This window comes from Triturus cristatus, chromosome 5_2 (genome assembly GCF_964204655.1).
Source record: "Triturus cristatus chromosome 5_2, aTriCri1.1, whole genome shotgun sequence".
In the NCBI taxonomy this organism is placed as follows: Eukaryota; Metazoa; Chordata; class Amphibia; order Caudata; family Salamandridae; genus Triturus; species Triturus cristatus.
Window position 1 is genome coordinate 47,953,135 of NC_140588.1, and position 27,724 is coordinate 47,980,858.

Consider the following 27,724-nt stretch of genomic DNA (forward strand, 5'->3'; position numbering starts at 1 on the left):
CTCAGCAAACATCAACAGCGCAGTTCATACACCTATCACAATTATGTTCCGTGAGCAGATCCCTTCGGTACAAAAGTAAAGCATTAGCATATAATTCAGTAGATAAAGTACAAAGGATTTTCATGTGGTTAATTCTCATGTTGAGTCACAATGGCTTTCTTCTACATAATTCTCCTATACTCATACTTGCAGAAATGGTCTGGATTGTAAGCAAGAATCCTAGTCCGTGAGGGCAATCAAATTCTACTAATGTAATTGCAAGCCTCCGTCACTGTTCGTGCCATGTGTATTTTATCTGAACTTTCATCAGTTAGTCATTATGAGCACGAAAACGCACTATTACTGTCTTAGAGCCCGACGTACCAAGCTCTACCAGCCATTAAAGGCCCACTCCAGCGTTAAATGCCCAAGCCGAAGGTTTCATACAGTACATTGCTGGATTACAATTGGTGTAGCCTAACTGCTCTTAAAACTTGAAAACTTGCTGTGAAATGTTCAGATGCTGAGACCATCCTGATGGTGCTGTGGCTGCCCTGGCACAGTGACTCCTACAGATGGATCCTTGCCTCACTTCACGTACCTCCTGTGAGAGGGAGCCGGCGTGGCTGCAGAGGTAGGGACAACATCCTCTGAAAGAAAAAAGGTTGTGTGCAACAGCACCGATGGGATTCGTTATAAATAGATGTAACAACAGTATATTAAGAAAGAAACTGGTTGGCCCATATTTTGACATAAGGCATAAAAATAAATGTTCTATCGATATGGCCCCGAACCAAAAAGTAGGAGAGAGTGACACGAAGTCTAAGGAGAAGGCTTGTTCGCTACATTTTCAGAAGCAACAAAAATCATCTTCAGCTGTCAATGCAGTCAAGCCTGAGCCCACCCTGCTGGACCAAAACCGCATGATGGCGCGGGACCAGAGCCAGGAATGTGTGTGATGATGTTGGACACCCCGACACCTTCACCACAAGAAGCAGAGAATGCAGAGTAAGTCATCTATCTCCCCGTGTGCCCTCTTCAATATATTTTCTATCAGCTTTGAAAGTGTGCCAAGTTGTGATGTGGGAAGCTATATGAGGTAAGGAACTGAAATGGACACAGCTTTCCTCGTTACTTTTGCTGGACAGCTTGCCTCTTTCTCTGATCTTCCAGCATTGACAACAGTTTAATTAATCTCTCAGACAAACACTTTATATAAACTCCGAGTGAAATGGGGATTTGATAAGAAACAGACTCCCATCCATGGCTGGGCTCCACAAACAGACCGAGTTTATGTTCTCAGGGTGGAATTGCGAGCTTTTAGTCATCCTGCTCATTGCGGACAAACCGCGGATTAATATCCCTTTCCCAACAGATGAAACCAAATAGGCTGGGAGTGGTATGCGGTATCCTTGGTGTGGTACGTCTGACTCGGGCACACCAGAAGAAAGCTGGGAGTGGGGGCTCCATCTTGGTGCGCATCGTGCTGAGTCGGTCCAGACGGGCTGGGCGCTCTCAAACTTTGGCCACATTCCAATATGTTCATGGAAATTGAAAGCAACCCATCTAAATCAAACTGATCCTTTCATTTAAAAGTCACATCATCATTCAATTTCCTCTTCATGAACTTATGACTGAGTCACTCACAAGCTCTCCTTGCAGTTTCAGAGTTTGTGTGTCCTTGTCTCTGTGTGTGTGTGTGTGCGTGTGTGTGTGTGTGTGTGTGTGTTGAAAGGCATGCCGACTGTGTGTCGGTATGTGTCCATACGCAGCTACGTGGCTACGTGGATCGCATTGGTGATCTTTGTATGTAGTATCCTTCCATGGCTTTGTTGGAGTGGATTCCTAAGGTAGGCAAAAGCAGGCGTGATGCCCCTCTTCTTATCTGAAATGTGCTCCTGCCAGTGGCATTTCAATATTCTGCTTTCCTCGCGCACACCTCAGTGATACTGCCTTTCTCAAAGGGTTTCTTGTTTTCGTTCATCGGTTACCCATGAGGACTGCTTTCAGAGACCATGGCTTCGAAACAGGCAGGCAGATACAATTATTTTCCCTTTACTGCAGTCCTTTGCTAACCCAGCGCCCTGTTATCACTTTAGTGGCAAATTTTGCATTACACAAATAGTTGCATTCACTCCCAGCTCTGCCGTATTTGTGCTGCCACGGTTGTGGTCTCAGCTGCAGGGTTCAGTCCTTCAAGTTTGATGGCAGTAGAAAATTTGCCAAGATGTGGATGGAGAATTAGATCTGGACCAGGTGTTTGAAGGCGCCGGTCTGCCGTTCACTAGGTGACAACTGGCCTGCATTTGAAGGAGGCAGAGATACCCATGCATGTGGGTGAAGTGAGTGACTGCACCCGTCTTCAAGGGTATGTCTAGGGTTGGTCCATGGGACCCTCTTTTCCTCCTTCCAGGGCGCTACTTTGGTGGGGGCACTGACTTTGTGTGGTGCACAGTCAGTGCGTCTCCTGATAGCCTCAACCTCTGCGCCTGCATCTATAATATGTCACAGGTTCGCAGGCAAAGTGTTTCCTCATTTGCATGAGACTACACCCCTATGCAAATAATGGAATGCCTCTTGAAATCTTGCTGGTGCCACATGTGCACCAGTACAATCTGCATTATGGAAGGTGCCGTGCAAGCACCTGTGGCATCTTCTGTGACACCAAAGTGGCCCAAGATCATAGAAAGTTGGCTCACAGACCCAGTACATCCCTTGGTCACCTTTCAACATACTGTCCCAGTTTTATGGCGGCCCTAAATACTTAATAAAACCAGGGCCCGTATTGCACATTGTGTCCCGGGGGTGCAACCGGCGTGTGCACCCAGTTTGAGCGCCCCAGTGGCACAATGGGGGCCACAGACTCTTATGCGTCCCCTTCATTCATAAAGATAGCGCTGTCACACATGTTGCACTGGCGCTATCATGAGAGGGCGTTCCCTCCTTTGTATGGAGGCGTTGCCCCATGCAAATGAGGGAATCACTTTGCCTTAGCACCTGCACCGTATTACCAGTGTGGACTCGGAGGCAAACATGCCTTTACGAGGTGCACTGAAAGAGCGCCATAAAAGGTAGCGCACTTTCAGTGCGCCTCCTAAAGGCAGCCCTCTTGAGGAGAAAGAGGTGCAGAACCCCCAGTGATCCCCCTGCAAGCGGGTGCATTCACTCGCTGCACCCATCTGTAAGGGGATCTCTAATCCCCCTTAAAAGTGCAGGTGGGTTGCCGCCTGCACAGCGAAGCACGTAGCAGCCTTTAAGCAGCTGCTTTGTATTTCACTTGAATGCAGTGGCCTGGGGCAGCGCGAGTTCGCAGCTGCCCCGGGGGAAGCCCATTAATTCTAATATTGCACACTTTCCTTGTTTGCAACCTGCGCACCTTTTGAAAGGTGTGCCGTGTCACAAACAAGGAAAGTACATTGCATCCGTAATACAGGCCCAGTTGTACCACGCTGAGTAGCTTCTGCACCACACCACCATTCCTAGGAGCATCGACACCGCTCCATGACGGACCAACAGAGGGAACCAGTAGAGACTATTGCAGTGGGAGTCCACTATCTCCGAATCTGGTATTTGTTGCTGTCCTCTTCTAAATCAGGGCCATAAACTAATTGCAAAAACACAGACATAAAGGGAGCTGAAGAAACCATTTTCACCTGGTAAAGTTCACCAGCTTTATTGTCAAAGGGACAGAGGATGTGGCATTACGGCGAGATCAGTTGACTTTGGACTGAGAAATCAGCTTTGAGTCCCGGCGCCGGCTCGATATCTTGTGTTTCTTGGCAAATCACTTACTCTTATGCACTGAATCTGGTGCTCATGTAAAGCACTCTAATTCCCTTGTGCTGAGTTTGAGCTATATAAAACTGCAAAACACCAGCCCTGAGAAAGCTACAGGCATTTGGGTCTGCTTGTACTGGTTTCAGACTCCATTGGCATTCAGGTAAGGGCCACAAACCTTAGTGTGTAACCATCTATGATACTCGTTGCATGGTTAACACCTGTGCAATACAGCATAGGAAGTCCCTCATGTGTATAGGGTTGTACCCGTGCACCGAAAGACTTACATTCCTCATTCTTGGGGGCATCTTAAGGGCCTCTCTAAAGGATCAAGGTGCTCATGCGGTTAAACAAGAGGTGGTAGTTGGAATCGCCACTCCATGCTTCTCTGCTGCGCTTACTCCAGCACGTTTGCATAGTCTGGGATAACTGCACAGTCTTTTTGATGTTCAAGCGTCAAACTAGACTCTGCTGGGCATAGCCAGTGAGGGCATCCTCAGGTAAAATCAGGGTTGCATATCATTACTGTACAAATCTCCAGGACAAGCAGCCCAACACCGTGTATGAATCTCATGCCTAAAAAAAGAAGATGCACATAAACCACCCCTCTAAATCAAGAGCTATTGTCAAGCGCTTTCCATGGGCATAAAGAATGCACAGTTTCGTCATAGTGCTTGCCTCACGGCAGCACCGTAGGGACTAGCCGTGCCCCAGTTGATCACAGCTACAACAGTAGGCTCAGCAGAACTGGCTGAGATGATGATGCTGTGCAGAGACTCGCTGGTGTATCGAAACCTGAGCGGGCCCGGACCCCCCTGCAAACTACGTAGAGGGGGTCCCCACCAGACTAAGTCAGGAGCTCTAGGGCCAGGGTACTCTGTTGAGGGGGCCCCCTGGAGCTCGCCCCCCCGTACCGCAGGTGATGCTGTGGCCTTTGGTACGCCACTGCAGAGGCTCTTCCAACAGCAACAAGCCAGACCGCAGCTATATATAACATGACCTTTTAATTTAATACTGTTGTTAATATTACCGTTTTGAAATTGAATGTGGACCATGGATGAGAAATCTATAAATATTTCAAGGAGAACCCTGACAGCCAGCTCATGTAGTAATTGGATTGCGGTTTCTGTTATGCCAGTGTGGTTTCTCCTGTAATGTATTGTCTGTCATGTCCAGGGAGGCTGAAGTAACCTTTGTGATTCACCAGTGTCCTGTGCTATAGAAGTCTTTGAAGTCATGCCAACTCATTAGCGAACACAGCTCACTAGGCTGAAACTTTGACATTGCCTATACTGCAGAGATCCAACACAGAAGTCTGGTATCTCTCCGACCAATTTACTCTAATCAGCTACTGCGTATCGAAAAGGGGCCTCCGGACACATACCTAATAATAACAAAATCAACTGTTGCAGAGAAGATTTGACCTCAAGTGTATTGTAATTCCAGCTCATCAAGGCTTTGTGGCTCCTATACTTTAGATGTATTTTCATTTCTCACTTTCTTTAATGGAAGCTCTTTAATATCTTTGATCCGCTGACTACTAGAATATTGGTAGCATTTCAGGAAAGAGACGTATGTGACCCGAAATCAAGTTTTAGGGAATTTGCCTTTCTTGGTGGCTTGGATAAACTATGGATTAAGCAAACCGAATAATAGACAAAAAAGGTCCTATATATCTTTCTGTTGTAGAAGAAGGCTGCAAATTGACATTTCATTATGGCAGCCGAACCAACGTTCAGAAACGCCAATGATATTAACGAGAATCGCTTTTAGAGACCATGCAATGTCCGTACGAAAGCCATTTCCGGAAGATGAGATTGACAGAACTATTAAGTATGAGATCTTATTTTCTTAACAAGGTGCTGAGAAAAATGATTGTATATTTTTTATTAGGAAATTCTATATATTGATCATCTTTATTTAAATAGCGTGCCTTCCTGTAAAAGATCTCATGATCTTTCAAGTAAGGATAAAAACAAAAAGCAATAATGTCCATGCCCTGCCCAAAGTAATCCCTGATGTCATGCTGCACAATTCATTTTAATGCCAACTTTTACTACCGCAATTTCTCATTTGAGGTTTTATCTTTATTAATTGAACCAGCTGAGGGCTGGTTCAGCGATCTAAGATACTGGCTTCCGAGGATTGAAAGGTGTACCATGATCCTATGTGTTGAGGGCAGAAGACATGACAAATAGGAGTAACATAGTTAAGCTCTCCCTAATCAAAACATAGAGCTGCTTGCTGGTGGTTGTGATAAAAGAGGTCCCAGACCCATGAAATGGGCGCAAGTGAGTTTGGAGGTGGTCGAGGAGTTTGTTGATCCGTAGGTGGCACTGGAATTTTTGGAACACTCACTGTTCCACATTCTTGGAGAAGAAGGGGATGTTGGCAGTTGATGGTAGTTCTGAGCTAAGAGTCGACTACTTTAGTATGTATTTGGCGGGGTGTAAAGCAGGTATCTTTGAATTCAGGAAGAAGCTGCATATAGATGGTATTTATGATTAAACACGTTCTATTAAACTGTGCGAGGGATGCATTTAAAAGAGGGGTGAATTAGGGATTGCTGCAGAATGCACAGGTCAGAAACAGACTCCAGAGGCATTGGTTTGGCAGATAATGGTGGTAACATTTGGAGGTAGGATTTTCTGCAGCTGGAAGGGAGGGCTTTATAACAGGCCTGCCAGTGATAAGCTTGGAGGAATGTCGCACAGGTGGAAGTACACATCATTTCTAAGCCTAAAATGTCAAATAAAAAGTAAGCAAGTGTGTTTGGAGTAAATCTTACTTTGAGTATCGTTTGAGACTAACTGATGCATCTTTTGTCTTGATTGATGCATACCTATATATTGTCTGTTAGAAGAAATGGAATAATCGATAGGATATTCTACTTTTGGTTGTGCTTTTCTGTGAAAGAGGGGATTTTAAGAAGTGCTCTGTCTATATATAATTATATCCATTAGATATTGCATGATTAGACAGGCTCCCTGTAAGTAGTGCCACAGCCTACTCTGTCATGATTTTAATGTTATAATAAATGCATTTTTAGAGACTGTTGAAAGTGTTCTCTAAGTCAAACAACAAGTTTTAAAGTATATTTTGGTCTGAATAGGTAGCCAGAATAGTACCTTTAACACTATAAAAATATAGCCAAGTTTTCTCTTCATAGAAATTAGTCAGATCGTCTTTTGGTTCATCCAGCATAAATACGTAAACAAATGGAAATTAATGAGTTACCAATCACTCACATGCCATTTGAAATACATGCTAAATTTCTCCTATAAACTGCTAGTGTGTTTACGGGGGAGGTTGGTGAGGAGGAAAGGGGTGGGATCTTCTCCATAATTGATGAGGATTAAGGACAAGGTATTTTGCCATGGTACAAATGTGGTTCCAATGAAGATAAAGATCTTCTGTGGTCTCTCTCTCATTTGAGATAGTCAACATGCCTATAAACCGATATTATGTGATCTGAGTAACGTTTCATTACTTGAGTCCTTTTTCAACTTAGTTTTAAAGCACTACTTTTTTCTTTTTGGTTAAAAACTCCATGCTGGTGCATGTGTTTTACAGCGGTCTCCCTTGTGTACTACTCTGCCCCCTACACCCACTTTATGTAGATCACTCTTGCTTTTGTTCTTCTCCCACACACATCTCTGTGGTGTGCTCGCCTTCATGCACTTTCCCCTCATATTTGTTTCTCTCCTGTTTACTTCTCCCACCACCAGCTCCACACAGCTTTCTCGCCTGTGAACTTCTCTTCTCCTGAAAGCTTCATGTTGCTCACTGTCTGTGTCGTGTACTTCTCCCTCTGCCTTCCATGTTGCTTCCTCCACCTTTGGTAATGCTTCTCTCTACCTGCACTTGCCATGTTTCTTTCCCCTGGCCGGCACCCTCCATGTTGCTTCTGCCCCACGGCTCTCCATGTTGCTTCTGATCCCCCTGGCCCTCCGTGCCCTTCATGTTTCCTCTGCCACGCCCTCCGTGTTGCTTCTGCCCCCACCCACCATCTGAACCCCTATGTTTCTTCTGCTCCACGCCCTCTGTGTTCCTTCCACACACACACTCAAAAATGTAAAAAAATAAAAACGTCTGTGTTACTTTTTTACCTTTTTGTTGACCAATCAATGTGTGGAGCATGCACCTACACAATGAATCGGCAGGCTGAGGCACAGGCTTTTTTATCCTCTTTAGCCATGCTTCACAGCATATCTAAAAACTAGTGGCCAAGCTAATAGGTCTCAAAGGCGATACCTATTGGCTTTGCCACTGCTTGCTTTTCTTAAATATTCCCCTGGAGGGTTCTCCGAACCACCTCAAATTAAACTCTGACTCGCTCGCTGTAGGCAGGCTGGCCGTCTACACCTTACACCTCTAAAAGTTCACCAGAAGACACTGGTTAGGGAGTTGAACAGTGAAAACCTTTGACTCAATGAATCCACTTGGGAATGACTAAAAGAACACAGTCACTTTATAGTAAATAATCTTGCTGTCATCAGCTGAAAAATGACTGCAGTACTGTTCTAGTTCTTGGTGCTTCCGGTACTCATTTTTAGTGTCTGCCCACGCTTTGAGCATCCAGACTGTGTTTGATCTCTTAGCAAATGCTTTATGACAACGCACTGCCAATATGCAGCACACAGAGCTACATACAGTGGATGGTAAATCCCTGTGCTGCATGACCTCTGGCAGACCACAGTTTGTCACCCGTCGTTCTTCGCTCTACGTTGTAGGTTGAAGCAGTGCACGTTTATTTATATTGGAGCAAAAAGACAATTACAATTATTTAAGCTTTGCTTTGGAAGAAATGTGTGGTGGTGTTCTAGACTAAGATATGGTTTCCATGATTGTTGGAACAAAAAAAAAATATTTTCTAGAAAAGGATGTAATTATATATTTTTTAAGTGGTTATGACCTTAATCATGCAGCCTCTTAATAGGTATTTTGTGGACAACAGAGCACTTCACAGTGAACACAGCATTGTAAAAAAAGATGTCATAGGAGGTAACGGTTAGAGTAGAGTCAGTTAGTTGGAGAGATGTGGTCGGAAGAAGTCTTCAGGTCAATCCTGCATGATAAAAAGCCAGCCTCCGCCTTTCCTCCATCGTCTTCTACCTCTTCCTTTCTCGAGTCCCAGAAGCACACAGGCTCCCAGACTCCCCTAGCCAATCTCGACGCTGCCTTACAGCAGTGTTGTGATTTTCTGAGCGATGTGGTTCAGCGCTCAGACTGGGGGTGGGAATTTGTGCATGTTCTCCACCCAGGTTGTACAATACAGCCGGTGGAGAACATGCTAACTAGCACATGCCTGTTTGGCTGGCCCAAGATGGCTGGCCAAACCATCATGCACACATAGAGAGTGCCACCACTCCTTCCCCTGAGTGCCACCACTCATCCCCATAGAGTGCCACTGCCATAGGAAAAATAAAATGATAGCATTGCATAATTATCATTTTTTTTTTCTTTTTAAATGCTCCTCCGCCTTATTGGAAGAGCCGCCCCTGAAAATAATTCACCCCGCCACCTGTGCTTTATTTGAATAGGTGGTTGCTATTGGTGAGCATGCTGCTCATGTTTGGGGTCTGCTTCTCGTTCATCAGATGATCTTGACCCATAATAAGGGCTCGAAAGGCGTAAAATAGAGAAAGTAGGAATAAGACATAGAGCCTGGTTTAGAGTTTGCCGTTGTGTTACTCCATTGCAAACGTGACGGGTATCTTGTCTGCATTACTTACAAGTACATTATATCCTAAGGCCCTTGTAATAAGGCAGCTGGGATAACTGGCACGTGTGTGACAGTAACCCTTCACCTAACTCTAAATGAGGCCTAGAGCTAGGAAAACAGTGACAAAATGATAAAACAGGGATAAAATTAACCTGCATGAGTGATTTAAGAAGGCGGGAGTTTAAGGTGGTGGAAGAAAGGCAGGAGGTGGAATAAAACCAACAATCTTGGGGTTCAGGAATTTCAGGCATTCGGCAGTGTTAGCGAAGCGATCTTAAAAACAACTTTGTTCAGTGCTCTTTTTTTGTTCACAAATCAAGCAATGCGCCGAACCAACTTCTGTAGACACACAAATTCAGAAATGATGATTTTAAGTGCTTCACAAAACCTATTATGCATTCCAATCCTAAGACTTTTGAGGAGTCTAAAGAAAGAAATATGTTTGTCCCACAGCTCAAGAGGGCATTCCAGACTGGAATGTTACACTTTACACGGGAAACTATTTTGCTGGTCACCGCTGCAAGTTTTAAAAAATTTCACTTAGAAATAAACAACTGCTTCCGATGTAATCCTGCTGATCCGAGGAGGATAAGGGATTGAAACCACAGAAACTAAACTAGGCTGTAGGATGGATCGCAGTTTACTTGCAGCTGCATTAATGACCCCTCAGATCAGAGGCAGCAAGGGCTGAGCACGGTGTGCTCAGTGGGGTAACGCAAAATGAGGGGGCCAACCCGCACAATGTGAAGAAGGGCCCCTAAGTCTCACATATCTCACAGATATTCATTGGCTGCTGGCTTGATAGGGGCACCCCGAAGGTAGGGGCCTCTTGAAATCTTGGAGTCCCCTGAGCTCTGCAGGTACGGCAGGGGTCTTTGTACGCCCCTGCGGGTGCTGAAGGACACATGTGGCATAACCCCAAATTAATGAATATTAGATGGTCTAAACCTCAGGCTAAAAATTTCCTGGGACCCTTCTCTTCCTGTCCCTGGCCCAGATTTGCACCAGCTATTTGATTGGCCACAGCAAACATTACAATCTTCAGGTGGAAATGTCTTGTTCTGTGAATCAATATCAAGAAATTGCCCCCGGTAGGTCACTTTCAAGAATTTCACCCACACAGAAAGACCTTCAAATTCTTTGGACTGGAGATTGTTAAATCTAGTTCCAGAGGAGGAAACCGGGAACTCACCATGAGACGCAGAGAGAGTGAATACATCATACGCCTGAATGCCACAACCCTGGGACTCAACAAAGATCAAGAAATGCATTATTGGCTGTACTAATTAAGTGACACACTAGATACTGATCTTGCCCCATGTGAAACTAACTCATATGTCACCCATGATTTCATAACCCTTCCATCTTTATCTTGCACCTCTTTTCTGTACATTTTAATCACAGTTGGTGACGGGTCTACCATGAACTTCACTACCCCTCTATGCCACCTTTTAATCTTACAGATTCCATGATGCTTACTATGACCCTCGCAACGGATCCAGGACCATGACACGTATGATCACTACCCCCTTATTCTAAATGTTTTCCTTTGCGTTTCCTTCACACCAAGCGTACACATATCCTATGACCTAGCTTTTCTGTAACACCACTCATTTTCGCCGCATTTACACTTGTATCTCGAATCGAATCCATTGGTTTCGGTTGTTCCTACCACTCATTCTAGTCTTTCGCATTTACATGGATTAACCTAACCACCATATTCCTTATTCTTCCCCTTTTTTCTTTTTCTTCCTCTTTTCTACATTATATATTTTTTCCCTTTCCCTTCCTTTCTTCTCTTTTTCCTCCAGCATCATGCCATTCCAAATCCCTCGCTTTCTGCTACCTTCAGTAGTAACTTTTCAGTGGCATTCACTCTCAAAAGCATGCCCCCTTCTTTTTTTGCTTGTGCTGACTCTGATGTCAGGTCATAAATAACGGCGCCTGACGGAACTCATTTTGTTCCGTGACCGCAGATACCTAATCAACTTCCTTTCCTGAGGTAAGAAAGATCCCTCTCCCTCTTAGAGAGCGTCTGTTCTAATCCCACACGCCTCTCCCAGCACTTTTTTGACCTTCCTTTATTTAACTTCAGCATCCTGAATCTCCGGCAATAGCCAACTTGTTTCTTCAATTTTGTTTATGCCGCCTAGGCCCCGTAAGCGCGACCTCTGTCTGCCCTTTGCCTCATGACCTGTCATGCCAGTGCTCCCTTCACGAATGCTCCCACGTCGTCCTCGTTCATATTCCTAATGCTATGAGCACTTGTTCTAGTTTATTTAACTTTATCTCCGTGGCCAGATTTCCATTGTTCTTCTTGCTCCTTTTGGCGCAATGCTTTATATTTATTTTTGTTCTCTTTGGAGTTGTACCCAATTGCACCCTGGTTTCCCCTTACTCTTAGGCCTTTTCGGCAATCCCGTATCCTTAACCTCAGCCACCCACAGTGTCCCTCTTTTTCAATTTTTCCATTTTTAGAAACACAAAGATTACTTCTGCTTATAACCAAGCTTCGGTAAGCAACTACCCTATCTCATAGATTTCCTACTTTCTCTCTGCTTATTTCTTTTTCTAACTTCTTCTAACTTTCTCTAATTTTTTCATTTCCATGTTTGATGTTTCAAATGTTTAAACTAAAATTACTACATGAGACAATGTTTATATGTTTATATCTTTCTATAAGAATGCCTCCAAGCTGACGTACCTGCACATATATACATATGCATACAATGATTAATCCACCTTGATACATAGAATCTGTATATATATATTCCTATTACGCGGACGCCTTTGCAACTGTACCCTGTTACCTTTGTTGGCTCTATGCATATGGTCTCATTGTGATTACCACATTTTTTCCTTTTACTTAAAATGTCCATATCGCTTTTGTAATTGTAACAGCTCACCTCTGGTTGCCTTATACTCGTGATTATAACGCGGACGCCTTTGCAACTGTACCCGTTTACCTTTGTTGGCTCTATGCACATGGTCTCATTGTGATTACCACATTTTTTCCTTTTACTTAAAATGTCTATATCGCTTTGTAACAGCTTACTTTAGGTTGCCTTATACTCGTGATTATTACAGTTTACCCTCTGTTACTTTATATTCATCTAACCCATCTATGTTAACTTTTCCCTCCCCATCCCCTCACTATCCCTTTTCATATTTTGTCACTTTTCCATTTCTCTCCCACCATGCCCCGCCCCCTTTCGTCTTCACCCTGTCGTCTATACTTGGCTTCCATCACGTAAATCTCTGACTTTTAACGACTAATCGTCCACTAATAACTATCCTATGATCTCTTATTATGTGACCTCCACACTTTCTATATCTCCTATGATACTGTCATCACCCTTAATCGCCCTCCATCCTAACTTTCAACTGTTTAGCCTTGAAAAAGCCCACGGTCAATGGACAACTAGGGCGAAACACGTGTCGGCTATCTTTCGATAGTCTGTTTCTCATCTTCACGAAAAAAGTCTAATAAAAACCAAGCACGAATAACATAAGAAGACGTTTGACGATTTATCCAGACTTATTTTGACATATTAAGAGGGCACAATCCTCCATCCCTCTATATACAGAAACTAAACTAGGCTGTAGGATGGATCGCAGTTTACTTGCAGCTGCCTTAATGACCCCTGAGATCAGAGGCAGCAAGGGCTGAGCAAGGTGTGCTCAGTGGGGTAACGCAAAATGAGGGGGCCAACCCGCACAATGTGAAGAAGGGCCCCCGAGTCTCACATATCTCACAGATATTCATTGGCTGCTGGCTTGATAGGGGCACCCCGAAGGTAGGGGCCTCTTGAAATCTTGGAGTCCCCTGAGCTCTGCAGGGACGGCAGGGGTCTTTGTACGCCCCTGCGGGTGCTGAAGGACACATGTGGAATAACCCCAAATTAATGAATATTAGATGGTCTAAACCTCAGGCTAAAAATCTCCTGGGACCCTTCTCTTCCCGTCCCTGGCCCAGATTTGCACCAGCTATTTGATTGGCCACAGCAAACATTACAATCTTCAGGTGGAAATGTCTTGTTCTGTGAATCAATATCAAGAAATTGCCCCCGGTAGGTCACTTTTCACGAAGATTAGTGTAAATTATGTGTGCATAAAAGTTGCTGATTCGTGCCCAAAATTATTCTGTTGCTAGAAGTGAACGTAGCTTACAGTAAGGATGGCTTTTTCACATGTTCGAAGAGGCGAAAGGTCAACAAAACTTAGGAACAATTTTGAAAATGGTTGCAATTATTTTTGCCTGAATCCCCTATCAGGCTCCTTAAAACAAACGTGTATTAGCTGTTATTACATATGCAGATGGGTTTTCTGCCATGGTCACAATAAATGCAGATATTGTGATATCCACTATGAAGCCAGAGTGACAACCAGTAGTTATGGATGTGATGGGTGTGCAAAGAACCTAAGTCTGATGGCTTCCACCTCTGCTGTCAGCCTCCCCATGACAGGAATTCAGTGAGAGTTTAGAAAGCAGTAGTTACAATAAAAAGAGCCTGCAAGCATGGGTGTCTGCAGAATTTTTTTCAGGGGGGACATAATTAAAGAAAATATGAAAAGATCTTGTGCGATCTTTAAATATTTTTAAAGGGCAAGTGAAAAATCCAGGGTTTGGGGGGGAGGGGGGGACGAGGGCTAGTGCCCCCTCCTTGCCCCCCCCCCCCCCCCCAGCGGACGCCCATGTCTGCAAGATTGAGGTAGAGAGACAGGATTTGTAGGGTGGTGGAAGAAAGAGGTATGAGATGAAATCAAGACTTGGCAGTCTTTGTATTTGGCAACCCCGGCATTCGACTCAGGAGAACTATGGGCCCCTGCACTTTTTGTTATTACAACTTTATCACCCGTCTCCCTCTACCTTCCAGTAAGGGAAGATTTCTCCTCACAATTCCCCCTAAAGGATGCAGTAGAGTCTTTGTGATATAAAAAAAAAGGGAACAAGACATTTCTAACTATCAGGTTCTGATTGTGCCCTAAATCTGTGAAGTAGTAGGGAATGCACAGGCAGCAGAACTAAAATATACCGTCTTTTCGTTGTGGTTGCTAGATGACAGTGGCTTTGCACTTTGGTTGCATTTTTAAAATAATTATATTTCCTAAGTTATTGTCTCTCCTGCTACTTCACGAGACTCCTTTTGTTTGACTTATCATCCTTATTATTACAAATCTGTATTGTGATTTTCTGTTGAAGTTGCACCTGCCATTTTCCACCTTCACTGCCTAACTTAACAGAAGTTTGTGAATTAAACATAACAGTTAACCATGACAGTACAGCACAATAGACGTGAGCGTGTCTGCTCATAGCTAGGCTGTCTATGCCAGTAAGTCACTTGTTCCTAGTGACTGATGCTTCAGCCAGCGATAGATCTAGCCACCTGACAATAAAAAGCCAGGAAAGATGCTAAACACAAAATGACATTGAGGAGGATGGGTGCACTGACCAGAAGGCATTAACATAATCATTGTGGTATCGCTAATCTGTAGCTTTGCAGATAGTAAAAATTTGCAATTATTTAAATGTGAATTGGAAAATAATCAGAGCTGGAGCATTGGCTGATCGTCTGCGCCCACCATGGTGCATAAGATGCTAATCATCTAACGGTTGCAGAATCACGAATGCTAAATACACCAAAATGCCAGCTGTAGCGGAAGTAGAATCATGCATCCTTCGACTCTAGATGGTGTCCCAGGGTTAACCTCTTACTACTCTTTTTGGCCCTCATCAGCTTCCTGTTAGCTGTGAAGAGCCAACACAAGGACAAGGAGTAGAATCTGCCCTATGATTCCGCTGCTACAGTCATGATCTCCTACATCAGTGCTACTACGGGCATTGCTAAGGGTACTTCAAAGTAAGAAAGTGGTAGCAGCTGCTACCCATGGTGACCCCTAATTGACGCCCATGCGAAGAAAGCTTCCAGCATAAAATGCATTTTATTTCTACATAGACTCATTAGTGATACACCCGTAAGGTATGGTAAGGTCTTAATATCCACCAACAGAGGGTGCCAGATTGCAGCTCGGAAAAGCAAAAACGGGTGCGTATGGGGTCAGTAACCCATAAAATGAGGTACTAATAATACTTGCACCATTCCTACATGTTCTACCATGCTATACTTTACATGTGTGGGGAAAACATCACTTGTGAAACACTGCTACCCAGATATGTGCATGAAGCTTGGTAACACATTTTATAACGACCCTTGCTTTACCGGGATAACACTTAGATCCGTGCCACCATTCCTCTAAAGTGAGCAAGGCATGCTCCAAGTATTTTCTGTGTCGAGGACTTTGAGTGGAAGGTCCCAATCTGAAGTACATGCTTTGAAAGGAATAGATGTCCCCAGGAGTCCTATCAGCTCTTCATAATGTAAAGATGTGCATCGAAACTTTCGTTTTTGGGTTTGGGTAATATCCGGCTGTGGCACTGCCAGTTCAGTATGCTGCCAAGAACAGCATTTACAGGGTATCAGGCTTTATTCTCCATGTGTTCTCTTTCTTCAGAAGGGACAATATATATTGCAATCCATTTTATTGAAGTTATGGGGAGTAATGTTTGAAATGGCATGCTTCCACGTGCTGTAGCTTTGGGCACATTGAAGTCGGCCATGCCGTGGTAGCATTTTGAATTATGCAGACGACAAAATGATATGTGCAGCGCTTAGTCCTCTTATATGCCTGCTGGTGAATTTAAAGGGCTATAAAGGAAGCAGAGAAGGCATTTAGCCATGGAATGCAAGCACTTCATTGTTATGCCAGAATAATTTTTCATTTTTCAGTCTGTTTTGCCCGTTGGATTTCTTCGTTTTGCTTCCAAGACAAATGTAATGATGATAAGCAAGAAATCTCTAAAGATTCCAGGCCCCAAAATCAGTTTCGTAGTAAAGTGCAGACCGTGGTACTCCACAAAGGCTATATCAAGGAACAGTTAATGGCCGAATTTTTAGTGCATGCCCTTCACAGTGGATGCAACAACAAGATGATTTTATATTGCACGAGTTTTGGAAGATCACTAACCTTTTAGGGTAAGGCGTGAAGAAATCTATGTGAAAAAGATCTGCAGCAAAACTTCACTTCTTCGCTGTCCGATATCATCCTCATGACAGACACACTTGTTAGTTGCCAACCATCCATTCAGTGTGAAAAGTACTATAAATTAGATTGCAAGCATGGCTGAGCATGTGAAAATGCAGCTCTGGGTCTTGCCTGGCCTCACCATCCTGACAGTCAAAGCACCAAATTCTTCAAATATTGTAGGTCCATTTTAACCTTTGTCGAATGAGACACCAGTCTCATCAAGCCTGATGAAAATTGGGACTCTAGCTGGCATCTGTCATTGCCTTTTTGTGTCCAATCAAGAATCATCACCATAACCCCTTCTAATTCCCCAAAACTCTGATCATCTCTCTATCCATCTGGACATCTCCAACCCTGCTTCAATTTAGACAGTAGCTAAAGACCCTCCCCTTTAAAGCATACTGCATCATGATGAAGTAAAAGTCTATTTCTCCTCCCAGAACCCAGCACCCCTCCAATCAGCCTGCTGTATCTTTGCTTTTGACCCTGTACAGCCCTCGGCTGTGAATCAGATAGATTCATACTATACAAAATCCATGTACACACATACAGACTGAAAAAACAACACTTCTGGATGTACAAAGTTCCTGGCAGCAGAGATAGCATCCCTTGTTCCTAAGGACCTTAATGGCTCCTCTCATTCCTCACAGTCAAATTGTCAAAAACCGAGAAAGTGCCCTATCGCAGCAGTCATTTCTCACCAGCTAGTAACAGTTGAACCTATATTTTCCATCTCGGTGTTTCTAGGGACAGTGGCTATTGCACTGGGTATTTATCTACAAGTATTGGTAAAGCTTGTAACATAGCTCAGTGCATCATCCACTGCCAAGATTCATGTATACATTTAACGTTGCAGGTTTTAATCCTTATTAGCCCAACTCGGGTCATTCATCCTTCAAAGATCAGTAAAATGAGAATAGGCGATAAATAACACCAGCCAGCACCCGAAAGGAACCGTTAGTAATGGGTCAACCAATCAGAACGTGTCCTTAGCAGGCAGTATTTTCTGGTATTGACCCTCTAACAAAGAATTCTGCGAGTGCCACCTCCCTGCTCCTCTGGCATCTCTCCCAGCTCCCTTCTGCTTAGACTTGAGCTCCCCCTCACCTTGGTTGGTTTTTTGACTCCCTTAGTATGAGAGGAGGGCCAGCTTGAGCTCAAAGCAATGGAAGGCCCTCTTTGCCAGCACACTACCTACCATGTGCAGACACACCTTTCAATTTTTTCATAATTTCAGCATGTGTGCCAGGCCATGATGCTATGTTTACAGAGTGCCTGTTTGTGCTTTGTATGGTGACAGGAATACTCTTCATTTACCACAAGTGTGTTTTTGCTTCATTTTGTGCAACTTAACTCACTGCTTGTGTGTTCCAAGTTGCAGCTTATCTTGTGGTTCATTTTTTTTTCAGATGAAAGAGAATTTATTTCATTTTCTTGCCAGTTTCTGTGGGACGGCTGTAGATCTACTACAACTGATCTTACACAGTTATTTGCTAACAAAGTAGTGTTTCTCAGTATTTCCTACAAAGACATTGTTTTATCACGGCATGAGCTTAAAACGAGTACGTCCTCACCTGTTCCATGAGCAAAGTTAAATAGAACAAATAGTTGGGGTGGGGTGAAGAGAGACACCAGTTGCTGGGACACGGATTTGACAGCCGTCTGGTATGCAGGTATGTGGTGGTATTACACAACTCGGCAACAAGCTAAACAATAATAAAGTAATGCCACAATGTACATATAGAGTATTGAAGGAATTGGTTTGGGATTCATATTCAGGGGCGTAATTTCAGGGGAGGGGTGCTTGGGGTGTTACCCCCCCCCCCCCTAATAAATGTGTTTTCTGATAAATAGTCGGCTACAGGTGCTTTCAGTGGGGTATTCTGAGATGACAGTCGGATTTCACCAGGGATTTTTACATACACACTGAAAAAAACGAGCCCACACTGTTTCCCTCTCTGTTTTGAAATACATCAAAAATATTAGTTACTTTACACAATATTGTGTTCTCTCTTAGCACTCCTACCAACCCGCATTCCTCTCCCTTTCCACTGCCCCATAGGCCCCTCTCATGCACCTTGCTCGTCCTATAATGAATGTAAACATTATACCCCAGCCTTATTGTCTGAAAATCTGAACCTCACACCCCCCAATCTTACCGACCAAGCTACTCCCCTGTGCATGGTGTAGCTATTGTTTGCCCTAACAATATTTGAAAGAGCTGAAATATTCATTATTATGTAACTACTGCAAGATTTGTAGAAGAATAGCTTATAATATATACTTATTGTTACAAAATTTGAATTTTTTTTTTGTGTGCGCTGATTTTGATGAATTGGGCACCTAATGTTCCACTGGTAAGAGCAAGAGATTCTCTGACATGTATTTTAGATTTCAAACAGCCTTTAATTCCTGCAATTGCAACTCTGAGGTAAGGGTGAGAAGCACATAGAAGATTTTATTTTTACTGCCAAAATTTGCAGTTTCCTTTGGGGCAGAAAAGTAGGAAAAAATAAGCAGATTGTTTTCTTCCTACTTCACTGTGGTGGTGAAGGCTTACATTCGCCATCACCAAAGCAAGGATTGGAGCCGGTACACCGTATCACCTGGGCTGTTTAGCAGTACAGAGAAGATGCCTTTTGGTGTCTCCCAGGGTGTTATGGATTTACGCATCCCTTCACTCCCAGTGAGAAAGATCTCCTGCACCCACTGCTGTTCCTAATTTTGGTATGCTATTCAACATGAAAATGTGCCTTCATCTCACCATCTACTGCGGATTGTTAGACCTGGCATCTTTAGGCGTGCCTTTGATGTGCGAGGAACTTCGTTTGTGCTGGTTTTAGGTCTCTGAGCACTTTACCACTGCCGACCTTTGCTAAAGTGCAAGTGCTCCCTGTCTAAAATATAATGGTATTTGGTTTCTCCATGATTGGTCTATTTGGTTTACTAGTAAATCCTACTACAGTGTACCAGGTGTGCTCAGGGCCTGTAAATGCTACTAGTGTGCCACCCACATAAATAGCTCTTCAAACAAGTCTCAGACCTGCCATTACAGTGCCTGTGTGCACATTTCTTAACTGCCATGTCGACCTGGAAAGTACACCTACTTGCCAGGCACAAACCTTCCCTTTTATTACATGTAATACACCCCTAACGTAGGCCCTAGGTAGCCTCAGGGGGCAGTGTATTTAAAAGGTAGGACATATGGTTTTAAGTTTTACATTTCCTGGCAGTTAAAAACTGCTAAATTCGTTTTACACTACCGCAAGGCCGATCTCTCCCATACGTTAGCATTGGAGTTGCCTTGTAACAATTTTTCAAGCGTATATTCTAATTGGGAGCCGGTAGAAAATTGGAGTTTGGTGTCTCTGGACTCACAATTTAACACATCTTTTAGTGAAGTTGTTTTTTAAATTGCAGGTCTGAAAATGCCACTTTTAGAAAGTTGACATTTGTTTGCTTAGCCGCTCTGTGCCTCAGCCTGTCCCTCGAATACACATCTGGGTTGGATGACAGTTGGGCTTTGTAAATTCACTCTATACAGCCACACACAAAGGGAGCTGAGGTGTGCCCTGCATATCTTGATGGCCCATCCCCATGCTGACTCAGGGTCATGCCTCCAGTCCTGCACAATCTACACCTCCATGTGTGGAGGCTGAGTGGTGGCAGTCAACAGCTTTTCATCTTCCTCCTGCAGTAGTGGATGTCATCCTTGCTTCCAGGCATATTTCGACAAAGTCTGTTTATGTTGGGAAAAGTTTGCAGCTTGATGTGGCACCCGGAATATGAACCAATTTCAGGCCAAACTGTTGGCTGTCTTGTTATTTGTTTTATTGTTGGCTCAGCAAGTACTGGCAGTGAACACATCTAAATGTTATCTATGGGCTCTTTCAGCTTTTTAGTGCAGACTGGCTGCCAGCAATTTTCTGCCTGGTCCATTGAAATGAATAAATAAAATGCATTTGCATAGCAATAGGTCTCACCTTAGTTATATCTAGAGCTATTGCCGTTGCAAATGAGAATGTCTGTTAGCATTCCTTTTTCGTGAAACATATTCTAACAGTAGCATAATTAATAAAAGAAAATTCATGAGCAAGCAAAGGGTGCAGTACCTTTGCCTGTTACCAGGTGTTTCTGTGAACCTCTACTAGCCATATAAGTTACTGCACCCTGCAATAATGAAGCATACAATTCATCCCCAGGACCGGGTCCAGGCCCGCATTATTTATTTCCAAGCAACAGGGCTCTCTGACACACACAGGAAGCACGCAGAGTTTAGCCTGCTGATCTGGTTGTTGTCTTGCTCAAACTCGCTCAAATCCATTATACACGCACTCAAATTCCGGCAAGGAGGAAGATGTAATACTGCGCAGGCGCAAGAAAAGACTACAGAAAGCCATTCGCCTAACACCGCGCTTTAGCTTCAGATGTTTGAAGCTAAAGAGTGGCGTGCCACGATTACTACAAAAGTAAATAAATGGAAAAGAAATGCCATGGCGCCTGCCTTTTTTTTGCTATTTATTTACTTTTGTAGCAATGGCAGCACGCCGCGCTTTAGTTTCAGATGTTTAATGCTAAAGTGCGCCATGCCGCCATTGGTACAAAAGTAAATAAATGGAAAAGAAATGCGCCGTCCGCCTGCCTTTTTTGTCTATTTATTGACTTCTGTAGCAATTTTCCTTCAGATATTTAAAGCTGAAGTACGGCATAAATGGAAAATGCGGTTTTCAGTAAAGCAGATTTTAATAAAATTACCTCCCTCCTCTACATCGTCACGGGCTGCAGAAGCGGGTATCATGTTGTGCCTCATACAACAACTACAAACCAGGGCGGGTTGCAAAAGCCGGACAGCATGCTGTGCCTGCTTCAGCAAGACATTAATTAACTAAATAGTGCTCACTAACTGTTAATGAAACCTAGAGTGTAAGGACATATGTAAGAGGGGCTGTCCGCATATGAGGTAACAACAGATGAGATGGAGGTACTAAGGAGGGACTACTAAGCCTATTCACGAATCAAAATCCATCATTTACGAAGGAAAGTAAGAGGAGCCAATTGAAAAGATGGGCGGAAAATGGGCAGAGCTTAAAGTTCATACCTGAATACTGCATGTCTCGAAGAGACAGCGCAAGTGCTGCCTAGGCAAGACCTAAAAACACAGTAGGATGGAGGGGACAGCAATTGGAAGTGGGCAGGAAGGATAGGGCATTAACGGGGATCGGGCGGGTGAAGGTAGACAAGCACTCAAGAGCGAAGCACAGGAGCAAGAAAGCAATATGGGAGGAAGCACATGAAGGCGAGCACAATATAGATGGGGCAGCAAGATGCACATGGGTGAGAGAGAGCAATATGAAGCACTGCAGAAGAGGGGAGAGAAGTACTCGAAAGAGGCAGCTGGAAAGCATATGTACTCTCATGGAGTGCTTCGGCAAAAAAAAAAAAGTAATTCCTAAAAAGTAAGCACTGGAAAGACACAAGAAATGAGACTGTAATGCAGGGGAAGGAAAGCCCTCACAAGCTGAAGAACAATAAGCAATCAAATGTGAATGACAATAAAGCTTACCATTGGTAAGCAATAGGCGGACTCTAAGTCTGCTGTAAGCTGACTGTAGATTTGTTTGCAACCATGCAGCTTGTGCTATCTGATAGACAAGCCCTAAAAACTAGAAAGGCCTTTGATAGCCTTGATCCCATTGTGCAAATGTCACGTCATGCTTCCCTTAAGCACCTCTACAGCGAACTTGAGGCGATTTGGAGATTAAAGGTGGGACAGTATGTCAACCTTGTGAAATATTGTGGGTCCAGTGGGTGTGTGTTGTCACTTACACTATCCCCAGCATCAAGTCCCATAAGCATTCTTGCATGGCTAGCTCAGTCTGCTTTCCGAAAGTTAACATAAGGGTATGGTCGTGTTTTAACATCATTATATTTACCAAGGCAAATATCTTTTAATTTCTATATCATATTATGACTATTTGTGTTAGGTTTGGCAGTAGTCGAGGACTTTTGATTTTACTACAATTATATATAATCAGCTTAGATTTAGAGGCTTTCCTCCAGCCCTCTTCATCCATTGGTCTGTTATTGTAATTCACATTTTTCTTCTAGGCACTGCAGCATAAAGCACGGGGAAATGGGTTATCCCTCTTCAGCCATTGGCTAATTTCACTGTGAACAATGACATACTGCTCTGCCACATCCATGTACCACGTAGTTCCCACCTTCAGTGCGTGGGACTACAATGGCAAAGTGGGCTTTTTGACACCAGAACATATTTTTGCTTTTAGCAATGTTTGTTGTTTATGTAAAAACAAAGTAAATATTGACAAAAGCCAAAAGACTGTCAATCAACACTATACACATTCTCTTTGCCATGGTTATTCATTATTGGCTCCAAACTTTGGCATTCCATTTACCTTGTCTCCTCTTCAAGAAACTCAAAAACCTGAAAACTTACATTACTTAGCTGCGTTAGGGCACTGATTATATATATATATGTTGTCAACTTCCTGTGGTGAGCACTTATATGTGTATTACCTATAGTGTTTAGTGCAATGCAGTTACTATAGTATTTAGCCTCACAATCTAGGTTGTCAACAGTGATTGTCTGTAAAATCATGGCTTTACTAATCTTCATAGTTCTGTATTCCTTGGTAGAGATTTACAACTTTAGATTCTCACTTCCAGGCTTATATTCTAATCTTTCAATGTTGTCTAACTCTTGATGTTGCTACACCATGAGCTTGCATAGGCAGCAACTGTCTCTTTTTCCTTAGAAATATTTCCCTAAATCTCTTACACCTGTCTGCAATATGTTCTCTTTAATTTATATAAAAAATTACTGTGTTTATAACAATATTCTTACCTACAGAATTCAGTATTGGGCAGAGGTATTTTCTCAGTAGGCTACAGTGACTGAGGCTTGGTAGATTTATAGTCTGGCACGCGAACATAAAAAAGTCAGAATGAGATGTTTCACCCAAAATCGAACTCAACAACCAGTATTTATTGCAAATTGAATTGCCCTCCTCGTGAGGGATTGTGGGTGCTTGCTGTGGAAACTCATTATGTTGAATGGGCTGCTCAGGTTACGTACTGTTATCAGCACCACATGGGAGAACAATACACCAGCCGGTAACTCATGTCACTACATTAGGTGTGCATTACCTCGGAATGTGCCTGTGCTCCAAAGTGCACGAGGCCGGACTGGAGTTTACATAGTTTCCCCAGCTAGCATTTGCTGTGCATTATGACAGAGCACACATGGTATTGATAATATAGTCAAGGAAAGTTCACATTTTAGGGAAGGATCCATAACTGGGTCTAAGGACTCTCAACAGCATCTGCGGAACATAGTGCGCAGAAATTACCCTAAAGCTCCTCGCACCTCAATAAAGTGCCGTTTATGGAGGACTCGGTGTTTGTCGGTGTGCTCAGATCTATATCAAACTGGATCATTTGTAACAGGAACACCATGTGATTGCTAACAAGATGTGTCAGTGTAATCAATAAAAATGGCTGTCAGAAATGTGATCCTTTTTGCTTCGCAGGCCGGCCCTGGGTGGTCTCCTCACATCATCCTACCGCCAGCACCAGGAGTCGCTAGCAGCGGAGCGAGAGCGGCGGCGTCAGGAGCGAGAAGAGAGGCTGCAGAGGATAGAACGCGAAGAAAGAAACAAATTCAAGTAAGGATGCCAAAAATCCAAGACTTCTCACTCTGGTCTGTGTGTTTCCAGTCTATTCTCCGTGTTTCCGCTCTGATCTGTGGGCTTCCAATAGCGACTTGTGTATTATACCGTTACTTCCATCCTGCTTTCTGTAGAGACATTTTAATCTGTGTAATCCTGATGCTCGAGAAATGCCATTGGTCCCTACGCTATAATGCACTACTAGAGACTCTAATTAAATGCATAGAGCCTGGTACATCTACACATAATCAGTGAATATGCAATAATTTTTTCATTTGATTTTGAATACTTCCTAATTTGAAATAACGGAAATATGTTTTCTTCTTGTAAATGTAATGCTAATGTCACTTTATACGTCTGATTTTTGTTTTGCACCTAGAATCTAGGTTCATTTTAGCATTTAAACAGTTGAATGACTTTCTGTGTCAGAAAATGTTAAGGTTTTGTACCTCACACAATGGTACTGAGGATTGAGTGTTGCTGTTAACACCCTTGTGTGCTGCGGTGAAGACTTAAGCAATCTGTTGCATGTGTAAGCCCAGGCCAAGCGGCCTAGCTGTTGGCCATGCTCAGGGACGCATCCCCTGCCCACCACAAATAAGTATGCCGGATACAGGTATTGTGGTGGATCTGAATCATGAGGTCAGGTCCTTGTTCCTTTTATTATCTAACCCACTGCACATAACAGCCACAACCATTACCGGGCCATGCTAGGGGTTTATCCAGAAAACCCCTCTTTTACTCCTCTTGTTGGGACCACCCACTTCCCAACATAACATTGCTCCTTACTCTGACAGAACGAGCATAATTGAACACAATCCTGAAACGAGAACGAAAACCACTAAAGCAGGTAACACACAACATAGTTCCTATTCATGACTGCAGGCCGCGATCTTCTGATCTGTGCTCTTGTGCCCAGCGTTGGTCGGCCACATCCCCAGCAGGGTCAGTTCAGCACAAAGTCTTTGAATTGGGTAGAGACAACTGGATGTGGTCTGACATGGTACTTAGTCATCCCCCTTCGATTGATCAGGCGTGTCTTTTCCTCAAGTGTCTCCCTTTGTAAAGAGACTCCTCCAGGCACACCTTCAGATGAACTGGTTCCAGCGCTGCCGTCAGGGGAACTAGAAGATCCATGAACCTGATGCCGAGTATTACCTCAGATAAATGTTCAGAGGAAATTTTAGTAGGACCTCCCGTGGGACCCAGCAACAGGTCTTTGTCACCTCCAGTGTCCTCCAAGTGGGAAGATCGATGATCATGATCTGAAGTGGGGTCATTTGATATGTATCATTTGAAGAAAACTACATTCCTAGTGATAGTGGCATCAGCCTTTTTCGCCGTGACCATTGTCCCTCGATCAGCACTGACCTTTTATGGATTAACTTCAAACGGAAGCTGAAACTTGCTCGATCGTACCAGATCAATAACCTGCTTTAGCTGGGCCCTCTGTTTCACTGATGTTTTGTCGTTCTGCACCTTACGCTGGTGCAATGCTTCTGTACCTCATCTCTGAGTGCCGACGGCTCCACGAGGGGGGGATTGGTGTCGCCCACCACCCTATTCCAGCACAGAGTGCTGGGGCTCACTCTTGTCGTGGCCTGCGGTGTAAGTCTATACTCTCATAAGAAGGAATACAGGGCACATTCCATATTCTGGTAATCGGCTAGGGCAATCTTTGTATAGCGTACTCATGAAGCGTTCAGTCTCTCCATTCACCAGGGGCCATATAGGAGTGATCCACTGTGACAAATACTTCTAGATTTCAGATAGTCTGTGAACTCCTGAATGGGAAAGGGGAGCCCATTATCCATGCAGAGCTCCTTCAACATCCCATGAGTCGCCATGACCTTCTCCAAACAGGGCACAGTCTGACTGGTGGATATGGAATCAGAGATTTCAACATCAGGATATTTTGATGTTGCCAGCCATCAGGTAAGGCTCCAAAATCGACACAAGCTCTGTGCCATGGAAAAGGTTATAATGTCCTCCGTGAGAATAGGTGCATGCAGATCTGCCGGGCCAGCAGCCTGACACAGCACGCAGTAGCATTCAGTCTGCTCACAACCTTTCATCAAGTCCAGTGAACCAAACTTGCACCTAAGTCTGGATTTTGTTTTGACCACCCTTTGGTGAGCTGTATGGGCTAGATCCACCACTTGGTCCTCTCCATAAACAGCCTTCCAGAGATGCTGCCAGCTCATGGCGAACGTAATGCAGCGACAAAAGGGTTTTCCGACCCTCAGAAGTTTGATGGGACAAACCCTGAGACAGCACCTTCCAATGCCTTGATGTCAAAGCTGATAGGACCACCTGAAGACATTCATCCACTCTCGTTGCATCTGTAACGCCCTGAACGTCTCAGGATCGTTTAACAGACACGATAATGAGAACGCAACCACTTGTGAAGGTTTAGTTATTTTAATGAAGGCAAAAATAATACAAGGAATAAACAAAGGTTATAGTCACTGGAATCCTCCAGGCTAAGTACGTTACCAGCCCACAGCACGGATGGTCCTAACCGTCCTCTGCATATACGCCGATCCCGGTGTATGCCAACAGAGGGCAGAAATGAAATGGCCGACAATGCCAATCGGTAGGCTGTGAGGGGCACGAAGAGTGTTGGGGAGAATCGAGGAGTCAGGGAAACACCCAGCCGGGGTCTCTACCTGAAGGGAGCAGCCGCTCAACCTCTTCCTCAGACTGCACCGGGACGCGGAGTCACCTCCTGGTGATGCGTCACCGATACCCCAATCACAAGCAAAGAAGACTGAACCGAGAGCAGCCGCTCGATCGATCCTGTGGACTTCCAAGTCTGTAACGCGGCAAACACCTCCTGGTGTGCGTTACAGCTGGCAGTCCCTGTATCTCTGGTCGGGCTGGGAGTTACGACTCCAACCAGCAAAAGCGCCACTGCGCTTTGACTCAGGCGAGTCAAAAAGCGAAGCTCAATGGTTATCCGGTAGAGCTTCCGGGTCCTTCACAGGTGACGATGGGGCAAGACACGGCCCAGGGAGTAACGACTCGACCTACCTCCGTTCTTGCCTTACTGGAGCACCACTCCGGAACACTGCTCTTCACTAAGCAGGTACGTCGGTTGTAAACACAATATCCGACAGCGTTGTACCTCCCGGTTCCTCCCTTTATAGGGCGTTGTTTTCCTTGAGTTATGTAACAGCTCTCCTGTTTACATAAGGGCGTGTTTTCCTTGAGTTATGTAACAGCTCTCCTGTTTACATAAGGGCGTGTTTTCCTTGAGTTATGTAACAGCTCTCCTGTTTACATAAGGGCGTGTTTTCCTTGAGTTATGTAACAGCTCTCCTGTTTTACATAAGGGCGTGTTTTCCTTGAGTTATGTAACAGCTCTCCTGTTTACATAACCTCTCAACCGCTAAGCATCCTGGGAGATGTAGTCCGTTTTCGCTGGTTACCGTTTTCCTCCCCTCGCATGACAGGAATTCTTGACAGC

At 44.0% G+C, this 27,724-nt stretch overlaps 1 protein-coding gene across 10 annotated transcripts in view; it reads left to right on the forward strand.

The window, feature by feature from the left end:
- Window positions 1-27,724, forward strand: part of FHOD3 (formin homology 2 domain containing 3) — a 1,229,746-nt gene that overhangs the window by 998,506 nt on the left and 203,516 nt on the right. For all 10 annotated transcript variants that reach the window (XM_085606822.1, XM_085606824.1, XM_085606823.1 and 7 more), the window contains one exon: window positions 24,118-24,252. In XM_085606822.1, coding sequence (XP_085462948.1) covers window positions 24,118-24,252 — 135 coding nt within the window. The remainder of the gene's footprint in view (window positions 1-24,117; window positions 24,253-27,724) is intronic.